Source organism: Theropithecus gelada, chromosome 7b, assembly GCF_003255815.1.
Source record: "Theropithecus gelada isolate Dixy chromosome 7b, Tgel_1.0, whole genome shotgun sequence".
NCBI lineage: Eukaryota > Metazoa > Chordata > Mammalia > Primates > Cercopithecidae > Theropithecus > Theropithecus gelada.
The window spans coordinates 70,365,144-70,378,653 of NC_037675.1; the positions used below are offsets into that span (position 1 = coordinate 70,365,144).

The window sequence follows — 13,510 nt, forward strand, 5'->3', positions numbered from 1 at the left end:
GTTCCCCGCCACCGTTATTGCGCTCCCACGCGCGCTCCAAATCCCGGGGTGGGAGGGGGCTGGAGAAGGGACGCGAGGAAACCCGAAGAGCATGCATTTTTTCTTTTCCAGGGAACCTTGGTCTGGACAGGTCGGCACCCTAGGAAAGGGGGCGGGGTGGGGCAATGGAAAGGAATTTCTTGGGAATTTCATGACTCCACCGCCCTCCCCCGGCCCCGCCCCACCCCACCCCACCCTACAAGGCGCGACCCGGCTGATCCCTGCCCTGCAGGAGCCGGGTTTCTCGCCAGCGAACTGCTCTCAGAGGCTACCGAGCATTCCCGCCTCGCCGCAGGAACCCTTCCAGCTCGCCCTCGGGCTCTGGGGACCGCTCCACAGAGGGGCCTCCTGGAATTCCCTGCAGGTCTCCGCGGGCACACTTGGCTGGTTGCTGCGGCTAAAACTACCTTCGCGTGGCGGAGTCCTCCCTCCCCCTCACAGACACCCCGACATTCCCCCAAAACTGGAAGGGACGGCCCCAGGTGATCTAGGTAGATCTACTCCGTGCCCCCCTCCCACATACACACACCTGACAGATGGGGAAACTGAGGCTCAAAGAGCCGAGCGCGGAAAGAGCTTCTGGACTCCACAGGCCAATCCTGTAACCTTATGCCTGACAAACAAAACCTTATTGTCATTGGAGGAGGACGGAGGGCGGGAGTGACTAAATAGCTCTAACTTCTGCTTGCCACCTGCCAGGACTCCTTTCCCTGCGCTTAGTAAGAGCAGAGTATAAAAGCGCTAATGCCCGGGAAGGAGCAGGCCTCGCGTTCTGGCAGGCTTCTCTATGGGATCCTGGGTCGAAGAACAGTAGCAAATAAACCTCTCCTACGTTATGCACTGTATTGTGAACAACAGCTGTGCCAGTCTTCCACCCCAGCACCCAGCACACAGTAGAGCTTAATTTATGGATTTGAGGCTGGCCGCGGTGGCAGTGGCTCACGCCTGTAATCCCAGCACTTTGAAAGGCTGAGGCGGGCGGATTGCTTGAGCCCAGGAGTTTGAGACCAGCCTGGCCAACATGGCAAAGCTCTATCCTTACTAAAAATACAAAAATTAGCCGGGCATAGTAGTACACGTCTGTAGTCCCAGCTACTTGGAAAGCTGAGGCGGGAGAATCACTTGAGCCTGGGAGGTCGAGGTTGCAGTGAGGTGCATTTTCACCGCTGCACTCCAGCCTGGGTGACAAAACAAGACTGTCTCAAAATATATACATACATATATGCATTTGGCCCTTTATATCCACAGGCTTCAGAACCTGCAGATACCCGGGCTCACTGTGAGGGACTTGAGCATCCTCAGATTTTGGTATCCACGGGGATACTGAAACCAATACCCTGCCAATACCAAGGGAGGACTGTATTTGTGACTGTATTTGTAGAATGAATGGCTGCATCAACTGCAAAAATTTAAATTTAAATTTAGAAATGCAAATATGTCAATTCAGAGGTGAGTGAAGGAGCTAGATGAAGAAGTTCACTGACAGGAAAGGCCCTGAATTAGGGGCTGGATTTTGTCCTCTACCTTCTCTCCAGGCTGATGGTGGATACCTGAAAGGCCACCCATGGAAAAGGTGAAGAAAATGCCCCCTGCTTCTCAGAAGAGCCGCTGCTGCTGTTGTAAGCAGATATCGGGTGGTGTCGCTGGCTGCATCATTCGTCAACCGCACACATTCATGTGAGTGTTACCCTTCAGCACTGTGCCTTCCAAAAGCCCCTGGCTGAGGAAACGCTGCTTCTGAGCCACAGAGACAGCTGATTTATGGACTATTTTATCACCACTTCTAAACTATGGCTCTAAACTTAACACAGAGGGTAATGGTAGTGCTGTATCCATTTATTCACTCAATAAATATTTGCTGAGCACCATCTGCGTATCAGGGAATGTACTAGATGGCACGTATATAGAGATGAAAAAGCCATAGTCCCCGTCACACACAGCCCAGCAGACAGACACAGAAACAAAAACATGATGTCGTGAGCTAGATGCAAGGAGAGAGATCTGACAAGGGTACTGTTAGAACAGAGGAGGGACACTGAACCCCGTGGGAAAGGAGGCTCCAGCCTTAACTTTTTGGAGGAGGTGAAACTTAAGTGAACCTTAAAGAATGAGAGTCAGCCAGATAAAGAGTGTGCGAAGTTATTCCAGAAGGAAGGACAAGCACAAGCTAATGCACAGGGACAGGAAACTGCATGGTATACAAAGGAATGTCTAGCATCTCAACGTGGCTGGACTAGAAATCCAAGGCTGGGAGGGGCAAGAGATGGGGCTAGAGAGGTGCACAGCAGCCAGACCATGAAGGCCTCATGTGCCAGGTGGAGTGTGGATCTAAAGGGAGCAAGGCTGGCTGGAAGCTTTGACACCAGTTGCAAAGCTGTTGCAATAATCCAGGTTGAAATGGAAAAGTGTGGAGAGACCAGAAATACTTAAGAGGTAAAACTGAAAGACCTAGGATTGTGGAGAAAAGAGAAGTGTTTTTGTTGAGAGATCCTATGCACTTTACCTATATTAAGTTCCTCCTATGAGGTAAGAGTTGTGTCTGTCTTATAGAGAAAACAAACTGAGGCTCAGAAAGGTAGTAATTGGTCCAAAATGGCACCAATATATGTGACTCCCAGACCCATGCCTTTAACCCCAGTGGTTCTCAACCCTAGGATATTTTAACAGCTCTGTCTCACAAGGGATATTTGTTGATGTCTGGAGTCATTTTGGGTTATCACAGCTGGTGGGTTCCTACTGGTGTCCAGTGGATGCAGGTTAGGAATGCTGCTAAACATTCTACAATGGATAGGACAGCATCCCCACAACAAAGAATTATCCAGGCCAGGCATGATGGTTCATGCCTGTAATCCCAACCCTTTGGGAAGCTGAGGCGGGTGGATTGCTTGAGGTGAGGAGTTCAAGACCAGCCTGGGCAATGTGGCAAAAACCCATCTTTACCAAAAAAACAAAAATTAGCTGGCCGTGGTGGTGTGAATCTGTAGTCTCAGCTACATGGGGGGCTGAGGCAGGATGATTGCTTGAGCCCGGGAGGTCAGGACTGCAGTGAGCCATGGTTGCACCATTGCATTCCAGCCTGGGTGACAGAGCAACACCCTGTCCAGACAAGAAAAGAAAGAAGGAAGGAAGGAAGGAAGGAAGGAAGGAAGGAAGGAAGGAAGGAAGGAAGGAAAGAAAGAAAGAATTAACCAGCCCAAAATATCAAGAGTGCTGAGGTTGAGCAATCCTGCTTTAATCATGAGTTTATAGTTTAGGTGATCTGGTGAATGGTGGCACTACGACCAATTGAGATAGAACAGAAGAGGAAAATATTTGCGAACAGAATCATGGATTGAGTTTGAACCCATTGAATTTGGAGTGCTCTTAGAATGTCCAGATTCCATTGTCCAGCAAGCAGTTTGACTGCGTAGCCCTGACCTCAGGCAAAACAGAGTTGAGAGTCATCTGCATATGGATGATATTAACACGAGGAGACCACCCATGAAGAATGCCCAGGTGGAGATGAGAAGAGGGCAGAACCCCAAAGAGCAACACTTAGCGACAGCAAAGAACAAAAACCCCTGAAGGAGACAAAGAAAATGGTCATCCAGGAATGAGGAGGGCCAGGAGTATATGATGTTGTGGAGGTCAAAGGAGTTAAGGTTTCAAAGTAAGAGGAATTGGCAATATCAGATATATTTAAAAAGTCTGGAAAGTAAGGCCTAAACAGTGTTCTTGGATATGACAGTTGAAAATTAATTGGTGACCTTGGCCAGTGGAATTTTGGCACAGTGGTGAAAGCTGTAAGTTTAAAGAGACATTAGGAGTGAATAAATGGAGACAGTGAATATAGAGGGGAAAAAGAAGTAGCTAGAGGGGCAGTAGCTAGAGGTGAGTACTGAGATCAAAGGAGGATTTCTTTTAAAACTGGAAAATGTGAGCTGTTTGAGAAGAAGAATTCGGTTAAGGGGAAAAAGTTGAAAATGTAAGCAAAAGAAAGCTGAGGGAGCCAGGTGGAGTGGCTCATGCCTGTAGTCCTAGAACTTTGGACAGCCAAGGGAAGTGGATCGATTGAGCTCAGGAACATGGTAAAAACCCATCTCTACCAAAAATACTAAAAATTAGCTGGGCATGGTGGAGTGCACCTGTGGTCCCAGCTGCTTGGGAGGCTGAGGTGGGAGGATCGCTAGAGCCTGGAAAGTCGAGGCTGCAATGAGCCATGATTGGGCCACTGCACTCCAGCCTGGGTGACAGAGCCAGACTCTGTCTAGAAAAGAAAAAAAAAAAAAAAGGGAAAGGAAAGTTGAGGGACAGCACGAAGTTCTTGCGGAGATAGAACCGTATAGGTTCAAGGACACAGGCTAAGGGATGGGCCACTGAACAAGAAGAAAGGCCCTCATCTGGCTGGGTAAGGTGGCTCATGCCTGTAATCCAAGCACTTTGGACGGCCAAGGCAAGCGGATCACTTGAGCACATTTCAAAACCAGCCTGGCCAACATGGTGAAACCCTGTCTCTACTAAAAATACAAAAATTAGCCAGATATGGTGGTTTACACCTGTAGTCTCAGCTATTTGGGAGGTGGAGGTGGCAGATCACTTGAGCTCAGGAGGCAGAGTTTGCAGTGAGCTGAGATCTCACCACTGCACCCCAGCCTGGGTGACAGAGCAAGAGCTGGTCTCAAAAAAAAAAAAAAAAAGAAAAAGAAAAGAAAGAAAGACCCTCATCTGAGTCTGAGAAAAGGGGGGAGTTTTGATGGGTGAGGATGCTCACAGTGTGTGGGAAGACGGTCAGGAAGTAAGTTAAAACAATAACTGATGAACTTATCTTCTCAATAAGGGAAGTCCTGAGGTGGACCAAGGTAACACACTGACCCATCTTCTCACTCATGACCATCACGCTGTGAGATGATACTGGGGACTTTAGTCTCAGTATAACACAAGCTTTACTAAATATGAAAAATTAGTCAGGTGTGGTGGTGCATGCCTGTAATCCCAGCTACTCAGGAGGCTGAAGCAAGAGAATCACTTGAACATGGAGGTGGAGGTTGTGGTGAGCTGAGATCACACCATTGCACTCCAGCCTGGGCAACAAGAGCAAAACTCCATCTAAAAAAAAAAAAAAAAAAAAAGAACTGGATTGACACATGAGGTGACATAAAGAAGGGAGAGTGTCAGCCGCATGCCTGGCATGCAGCAGGCCACCTCAATGCTCGTAAGTTTCTTTTCCACCCTGCTATGGGTGACTGACCATGCAAGGCCCTGTGTGGAAACATAGACAAGTAGGATCTGCAATATTCTGGAAACTAAAAACACTAATAACCTCCCGCCCAGATATCTGGCCATTGCCTTCCTTGTATCCTGAGTTTTTCTCTAACCTTACAGCCTAATGGTGATAGGCTCCTACGAGCTCTTTCTAAGAGCACAGGGCATATAGTCATTAGAGTGTTTGTAGAATGCTAGAAGGAGGTAGGAAATAAATCACTGTAGTTTTTTGGATTTCGGCCTTGGGAAATCAGAAATCTCAGTTTTGTCCTCAGTCCCAGTAGCAATATAATTAATAGACTTCCTTCCCCAAACACTCATAGCATACCATTTGTGACTAAGAGAGTATACTTTGCTTTATTTTAGTCCTTTGTCCATTTTTTCTCTCACACTGTCTCTATGAAGCCTCAACCCTCTTCTTTCCCCCACTCAGTGTAACACGGAGCCTAGGACACAATAGGTGTTCCAGTTCAATATTCACTAAATGAAAAATGGCATCAGCAAAATTCCATCTCACTGCCTGTTTCTCCATCAATCCGTGGGAGGCTCAGGGAGGCCAGTCCTTTGCCATAGTCCACACAAGCATTTCCTAAGTTATTGGGCCTCCTGAGAACCTCATGAAGCTCGGGGTGGTGAAATTGAGTTGGCTGTCCCCAGTCCCATGCCCCAGCCAGTAGCACTCAGCCATCACCCACCAGGATGAATTCCTCCGCACCAGCTTCTGCTTCACTGGAACTGTTTGCCATAGGGCCAGTTCCTTTCCCTCCCACCAGAGACCAGTGATGCAGGGCCGGAGACACTCCGCAATTTCCCTCATGCGGGATTTCTAATGAGAGGCTGGCAGGAAATTTCCTGTGCTTCCCATGCTCCGCCCAGCTCTAGGGTCTCAGGTGAGAGAATATCTGGCCTGTCTGGCACACCTTTTTTTTTTTGACAGAGTTTCACTCTTGTTGCCCAAGCTCGAGTGCAATGGTGCGTTCTCGGCTCACTGCAACCTCCACCTCCCAGGTTCAGGCAATTCTTCTTCCTCAGCCTCCTCCCAGGTAGCTGGGATTACAGGCATGTGCCACCACACCTGGCTAATTGTTTGTTTTTTTTTTGTTTTTTGTTTTTTTTTTTTTGTAGAGATGGGGTTTCACCATGTTTGTCAGGCTGATCTCGAGCTCCTGACCTTAGGTGATCCACCCTCCTCAGCCTCCCAAAGTGCTGGGATTGCAAGCAAGCACCATTGTACCAGGCCTGGTGCATTCTTTTCCCTAGTGATCAGGCATATGTATCTCCCCCAGACACCCAGGGTAAACCAACCTGGACCCTCAGAAATCTCTACCTTAGATGGCTACCTTGAGGTCAGCTCTGGGAGCAGAGCTAATCAGGCTTGAGAGCTGCCCAGCCTGGGCCCTCCAAGGAGGGCTGGGAGCTTTTCCCCAGCTGTCTCTCGTTCCCAGCAAAAATCAGAGCAATACACTCAAATCACAGCTGAGAATGTAAAGACCTAAATAAATGGAAAGATGATTTATTATGTTCATAGATTGGAAGAATCAATAATCCCCACTTTGATGCCTAACCCTCCACCTCCCCCACAACACAGCCCTGGCCTTACAAGTTACAGCAGCCACTAGCTGAAAAGTCACTCTGTCCAGATCACTTCCATGGAAATGATGGGATAGCTTTTAGGGGCAGATATCCTTATGTGGGAAGCAGGATAAGGCCAGGAGACCTGAACTCGCTGGGCTTCAGTTTACTTATCTGCAAAATGACAGGGCTGGATTCACCAGACAGTCTTTAAGCTCCCAGTAATGAAGTTCTGAGCCCTGTTCTAAGAACATCTTTCTGCAACTCCTCCTTTTTATCTCCAGTGAGAAGAGGATTTGAAATCTTCTGAAACAATGTTTCTCTATCTTGAATACTAAGCAAGTTCCTTTTGAAAGGATACAAATCCTCACAAAGTTACTTAATTTTTATTTTAAAGTTCCTTAAATGTGTATGAACATAAAACTAGGTACAAAACTTACTGAGGTTTGGGGTTTACAATCAACTATAAAATGAAAACAAGCTTACAAATTCTATTTAAAAGAAACTATAAAACCAGTAAGATCCAAATTAGTCACACTAATTTAAATGTAACTGTTGCTATTTGCTGAAACAAAATTGCTACTCCCAGCATGATTTAGTTCTGACTGTGATCAAGCAGGTGGTTCTTTCTGCATTGGGGATGCCTGTATCACCACGTGCCAGGCAATGACTCAATTCTCCTACCACTTTCTCTATTTGAACTCCTGCATCAGGGCATCATTTAACGTTCACTTGATTGGAACACACTGTAATGAATCAAGTTCCCTCTGCTGTTTTCTCATTAGCACTAAACAGTTAAAGTTAAAAAATTTTTTAAAATCTTTGTACCAACAGGATCCTTCTCTCAAATTTCAATGTCCTTATCTATAACACAGAGAGAATCACCTCCATCCCACCTACCTCACAGGATGGCTGTGCACATTCATTCATTCATTCAGCTATTTTTTATTGAGTACCTACTATGTGCCAGACACTGTTTTGGCACAGATGATGTAGCAGTGACCAGAATGGACACAAGTCCATACCCCATGGAGCTTACACTTCAACTGGGAGAGCCTGATAAGAAAATGAAGAAGTAAAATAATATGATAGTGTTAAGCTATCAGGAAAAAAAAAAAAAAAAAAATATATATATATATATATATATATATATATATATATATATATATATAGCAGAGAAGGGGAATTTGAGAATTTGGGGAGAAGTAGAGGGAGGTTACATATTTTAAATGCAGTGTTCAGGGAAGTTTTGTTGAGTAGGTAGCCTTTAAGACCTAAATGGGTGAGAAAACATGAGCATTCCAGGAACAGCCAATAGGTCACAGTAGCTAGCAAGAAATAATGCACATGAGACACACACCGAAAAGTACAATGCAAATGTGGGTATAATAGATACCTGTTGTTTTGCTGTCCAGCAACCATTTCCCCCTCCTGGCAACCATACCTTGATATTCTTCTGGGAGGGCACCTCCCCTGCTCCAATCCCTGGGCTTCAGGTAGAGTTGACCCCACCCCTAGTCAACAGGGCTGGGCAAATGACAGGCCTAGCCAATCAAAGCACACGATTGGCTTAGGGCATGGGACCGAATCAGAATGAAGGACACACAATGAAACTTTTCTTTTTTTTTTTCTTTGAGGCAGGGTCTCTGTCTTTTCTTTGAGGCTCTGTCACCCAAGCTGGAGTGTGTGGTGCGCTATCACGGCTCCCTGCAGCCTTGACTCCCTGGGGTCAAACAATCCTACCACCTTAGCCTCCCGAGTAGCTGGGATTACAGGCATGCACCACCATGCCCAGCTTTTTATTTGTTTATTTAGAGACAGTCTCATTCCGACACTCAGGTTGGAGTGCAGTGGTGCCATCTCAGTTCACTGCCACCTCCACCTCCCGAGTTCAAGCAATTCTCCTTCCTCAGCCTCCTGAGTAGCTGGGATTACAGATATGTACCAACACGCCCAGCTAATTTTTTGTGTGTTTTTAGTAGAGATGGAGTTTCACCATGTTGGCCAGACTGGTCTTAAACTCTTGACTTCAAATGATCCACCTGCTTCAGCCTCCCAAAGTGCTGGGATTACAGGCGTGAGCCACCACGTCCAGCCCCCAATGATGTCTTTTGATGACTCGCATCTAGTTGTCCCTACCTCTAGTCTTCACAGTTATGTACACCAATAAGTTTCCTTTTTGCTTAAGCTGATGTATTAGCTATCTATTGCTGCATAATAGATTACTGCAAAATTTAGGGGCTTCAAAAAACAAACATTTCTTATTGCACAATGTGTGTAGGTCAAGGATTTGGGAGCAGCTTAGCGGGGTGGTGCTGGCTCGGCGTCTCTCATGTGATTTCAGACTGAATGTTAGCAAGGAATCTGGAGGCTTGACCAGGCCTGAAGGATGTGAAATCACATGCTGGTCCACCCATGTGTCTTTTGACAGAGGTTTCAGTTCCTTGCCATGCGGGCTGTCCTTAGGCTGATGAAGTGTTCTCAGAACACGGCTGGCTTCCTCCGGAGGAGTCACCCAGGAGAGGGCCAGTGAGGGGGAAGCCTCTGTGCCTTTTATGACCTAGTCTCTGGAGTCTTGCATTGTCACTTCCCACTTATTCTATTTGTGGGAAATGAATTATCAAGTCCAGTCTACGCTCAAAGGGAGGGGGATCAGCCTTTACCACTTGAAGGGAGGAGTATCAAAGAATTTGTGAACATCTTTTTCCTTCCTTCCTTCCTTCCTTCCTTCCTTTCTTTCTTCCTTCTTTCCTTCCTCCCTCCCTCCCTCCCTCCCTCCCTCCCTCCCTTCCTTCCTTCCTTCCTTCCTTCCTTCCTTCCTTCCTTTCTTTCTTTTTTTTGACTGTGTCTCACGATGTCACCCAGGCTGGAGTGCAGTGGTGCAATGACAGCTCACTGCAGCCCCAAACTCCTGGGCTCAAGCAATCCTCAGCCTCCTGAGTAGCTAGGACTACAGGCATGCACCACTACACCTGGCTAACTTGTTTGATTTTTTGTAGAGATGGAGTTTCACTATGTTGCGCAGGCTGGTTTTGGACTCCTGGCCTCAAGTGATCCTCCCACTTCAGCCTCCCAAACTACAGGCATAAGCCACTACACTTGGCCCAGCAGACATATTTTCAAACCATCACACCTAACTTGAGTTTGGTTTCCTGTCACTTGCAATGAAGAGAGTTCTGATAGACATTCAGGAGTTTATCACTGTTGTGTTACTGTTGTTAGAATGCGACTCTCGGTGAAACAAGCAAAAACAAACAGCCAAGGAAATGCTAACAAAGCATATCTTATAAATGCTAATTTGACCATGTCTTGCCTAAGTTCAAAAACCCCTAACGGTCCTCATTGTTCATAGATCCAAATTTCTTTACATTGGGTACAAGGCCCATCACAGCCTGGTCCCAGTCTCTCTACCACTCTCCTACACATGCCTTGCTCCAGAATCCCCAAGCTTCTTGTCCTTCTCTGAAGATGCCATATTTTCATGTCTTCATGCCTCTGTGCATGCTGCCCTGTCCATCTTCTCCCCATAAAGCTCTGCCTGTCTCTCAAAACCTAACACAAATGTTACCTCTTCTGTGAAGATTTGGCTTCAAGCAAAAAAAAGAAAAGAAAAAAAAAGATATACTCTATTGATGCCTACTAACTGTCAAATGCTTTATATTTGTTATCTCCAATTCATAAATCCATAAGCTGGCATTTATGTGCTACTTACATCATCCCATTTACCAATAAGGCAATTCAGGCTCCGTTAGAGAGGGTGAGGAACTTGCTTCTGGTCATCCAGCCGCAATGTGGCAGAGCAGATATTGGTACAGCCTAGCTAGAGTTAGTTATTCCTTCTTCTGCTCTTAAACAACTTTGTTTGTACACATTGAGTATCGCTGATGATGAACCTGGCTCCCCTGACAGACGCCAACTTCCTGAGAGCTGGCCTTCATCTTGTACCTTTAAGGGAACACTCACTATATGTGTTAGACACAGGGGTTGGTGTTGCACATTTTCCAGATGAGGAAGTCAAGGCTCAAAGGGATTAAATGACCAAGGTCTGATACTAAACTTCATGTCCTTATCCCCCATGTGTGACAGTGCACGATATGTAACAAGTACTCAAAACACATTTGTTGGAAGTGACTGGAGTGGAGTAAGGAGAACTGGGTGGCCCCTGGGCTTCCCATCTCCCACTATCTCCAGCTGGGGGCTGTGAGGCAGCTGTTTACCTGCCTCAGGTTGGATGGGAGGCGTGCAGACAAGGTGGAGTGGAGGAGATACTCCAACTGGAAGACAAGGGCCCAGCTTCTGGTCCTAGCTCAACCTCCCTCTAGGTGGGTGACCTTGGGCAGGTCTCTCCTCCAAGATCCGCCCTCTCTTCATGTAAGGTGAAGGGGTGGAATTGCCAGTCCTACCAAGCAATACCCAGTGAGATCTGAGATGACTCTAGACAGGAAAGGGCAGTCCAAACCCCTGTGGGGCCTAGTAACTGTTCAGGAGCCCAGAGCCCATGGCCCCACTCCACCTGGCATGCTGTGTGCTTGGTGACCAAGGCAGGCCTCTGCCCTGAACTGAGTGAGTGCCTACTCTCTGTGTCTGGTCCAGCCTCTCAGGGTTCCACCCTGAGAGTTCTGCCCTCAAAAAGATGCTGAGATGAGCTTTCACACCGTGGGCCTTACCTTGCACATATTCAAGTTAAATTTCAGCTGCCATCCTTGCCTGAGGACCACAGGAGATCAGTTTCATCTGGGGTTTCTCATAGGCACCCCATGCCTTGGCCTTGGCCGGCTGAAAAGTGTTTAGATCAACAGCAAGCCTCATCAACTCTTTTCCACCCCCAACTCTTACTAAGTGCATCAGACAACAGGAGCCCCAGGGCTGACCTTTACAGCATCCATTGTCATAGCTGTTATTACATACACAAATAATAGGCAGGATAATAATCTGTGGTTAAATGTCCTTTAACCAGAGGGCTCAGAGCACTCTGGGAGCATTACCTCATGGCCCTCCTGACACTCCTGCCCACATGCCTTTTCTTCAAGACCCTCAAGTCCCTCTTCCAGGCTCCTGCCTTCTGGAAAGCCCTCCTCCACATTCCTTCTAACTCCATGTCAGCACAGCTTAACAGCACGGTTCCCAGGTCTTAGCCAGGAGCTGCCCTGAGTGACAGCCTCATGGAGGAAGTTGTTCAGGTCTCAAAGATCTTCTTATCTCCCACCATGGCCTATAATCCTGAGCGCGTCCCATCACTAACCTATTTCCTATATGCTCAGAGGCAAGAATTATTAACAGTGAATGTGTTGAAGTGTTTTCAACTACTAAAAATGGGGAAAATGAGAAAAATATAATTTTGAAACTGGTAAGTGGCTTGCTGCAGTTGTCAGTCCTCCCCATTTCTGGTTGGCCACAGGTGCAATTTGCAGACATTATCTGCAAATAAACGCTTTCTTACAAAATTCTTTCCCTTAAGGTACATGTAAACTTCATTGTTGGATGCTGCTATTCGTTTCTTTCTTGCTTTCTTTCCTCTACTTCTTCCTTCCTTTCTTTCCTTCGTTTTTTTCATCATCTAAAAATCAGAATTCCTTGGAGCTGGAGCTGAAAAAAAAATGAATGAATAAATAAATAAGAAAAAAGAAGAAAAATTAGATTACATTTGCTGTCATACCAGAACTACCCAGTCTATGGCCAAGAAAAAGCTAACCTATCCCCCCGCCAGAAAACTCTAAAACATTTTAGGAGCCACAGAAGATCACAACGTGTGGATCCATCAAACAGGGGTCAAAGCAATTTTCTTGAATTACTTTGGAAATAAACCTGCAGGGAGGAGGCAATTATCTGGAGTGAGAAAGGAATGTATAAGGAGGTGGGGAGAGAAATGGAGATTCAAAAGACCTAGTTTTTTTCATATCTAGAGGCACGTGATTACAAAAAAAAAAAAAAAAAAAAAAGACCTAGTCTTTTTCATATAGAGCCTTCTCTCTGAAACAATGGTTGTGGCTTGACAACAAGATGGAAATTATGTGGGTTCTGAAATATTTTCAGCTCTTTAAAAAGGAAAGGACTGGCCAGGCGCAGTGGCTTACGCCTGTAATCCCAGCACTTTGGGAGGCCGAGGTGGGCAGATCACCTGAGGTCAGGAATTCAAGACCAGCCTGGCCAACGTGACAAAACCCCATCTCTACTGAAAATACAAACATTAGCTGGATTTGGTGGCATGCGCCTGTAACCCCAGCTACTCAGGAGTCTGAGGTAGGAGAATCACTTGAACCGGGGAGGCGGAGAGGTTGCAGTGAGCCGAGATTGCGCCACTGCACTCCAGCCTGGGAGACAGAGTGAGAATCCATCTCAAATAAAAAAAAAAAGGAAAGGACTGTAGAACAGGGAAGGACAGTGCCTGTGTTTAACTCATCTGTCAATATCCATTTGCATAGCTCCCTGTGAAAGAATCAGAGATCATAGATCCAGGCATGTACTGGACAAGATGGGGAGGGGGCTGAAGTGGGAGCTCTACCTGGTCAAGGTGAGCTGCACAATGCACGAAACATGGCGAGAAAGAAGCGGGCAAGGAGAGCAGAGTGAGAGTGAGCAAAATCCAGGTGCTGCTGTTAGAGAGGTAAGGGCAGCACACACCTGAGTGGGTGTCAGTGGCCCATCATCAGGGGAGCAC

The 13,510-nt window shown here is 46.7% G+C and overlaps 1 protein-coding gene across 1 annotated transcript; it reads left to right on the forward strand.

The window, feature by feature from the left end:
- Window positions 1-33: 33 nt before the first annotated feature.
- On the forward strand, window positions 34-7,846 carry LOC112629460. The gene is made up of 4 exons (XM_025393055.1): window positions 34-130; window positions 272-530; window positions 6,054-6,170; window positions 7,728-7,846. Exons 1-4 carry the CDS (start codon window positions 92-94, stop codon window positions 7,802-7,804), a joined length of 492 nt encoding a protein of 163 aa, XP_025248840.1. The 5' UTR covers window positions 34-91; the 3' UTR covers window positions 7,805-7,846.
- The last annotated feature ends 5,664 nt before the right edge of the window (window positions 7,847-13,510 follow it).

What these genes read in the sequence shown, in the direction of transcription:
- LOC112629460 (XM_025393055.1), top strand. Translation starts at nt 92, where the DNA reads ATGCATTTTTTCTTTTCCAGGGAACCTTGGTCTGGACAG. An exon ending in GACGGCCCCAGGTGATCTAG is followed by an intron (nt 531 to 6,053) that starts GTAGATCTACTC and finishes CCCTCCCACCAG; the next exon opens with AGACCAGTGATGCAGGGCCG. An exon ending in GCCCAGCTCTAGGGTCTCAG is followed by an intron (nt 6,171 to 7,727) that starts GTGAGAGAATAT and finishes TCTATAACACAG; the next exon opens with AGAGAATCACCTCCATCCCA.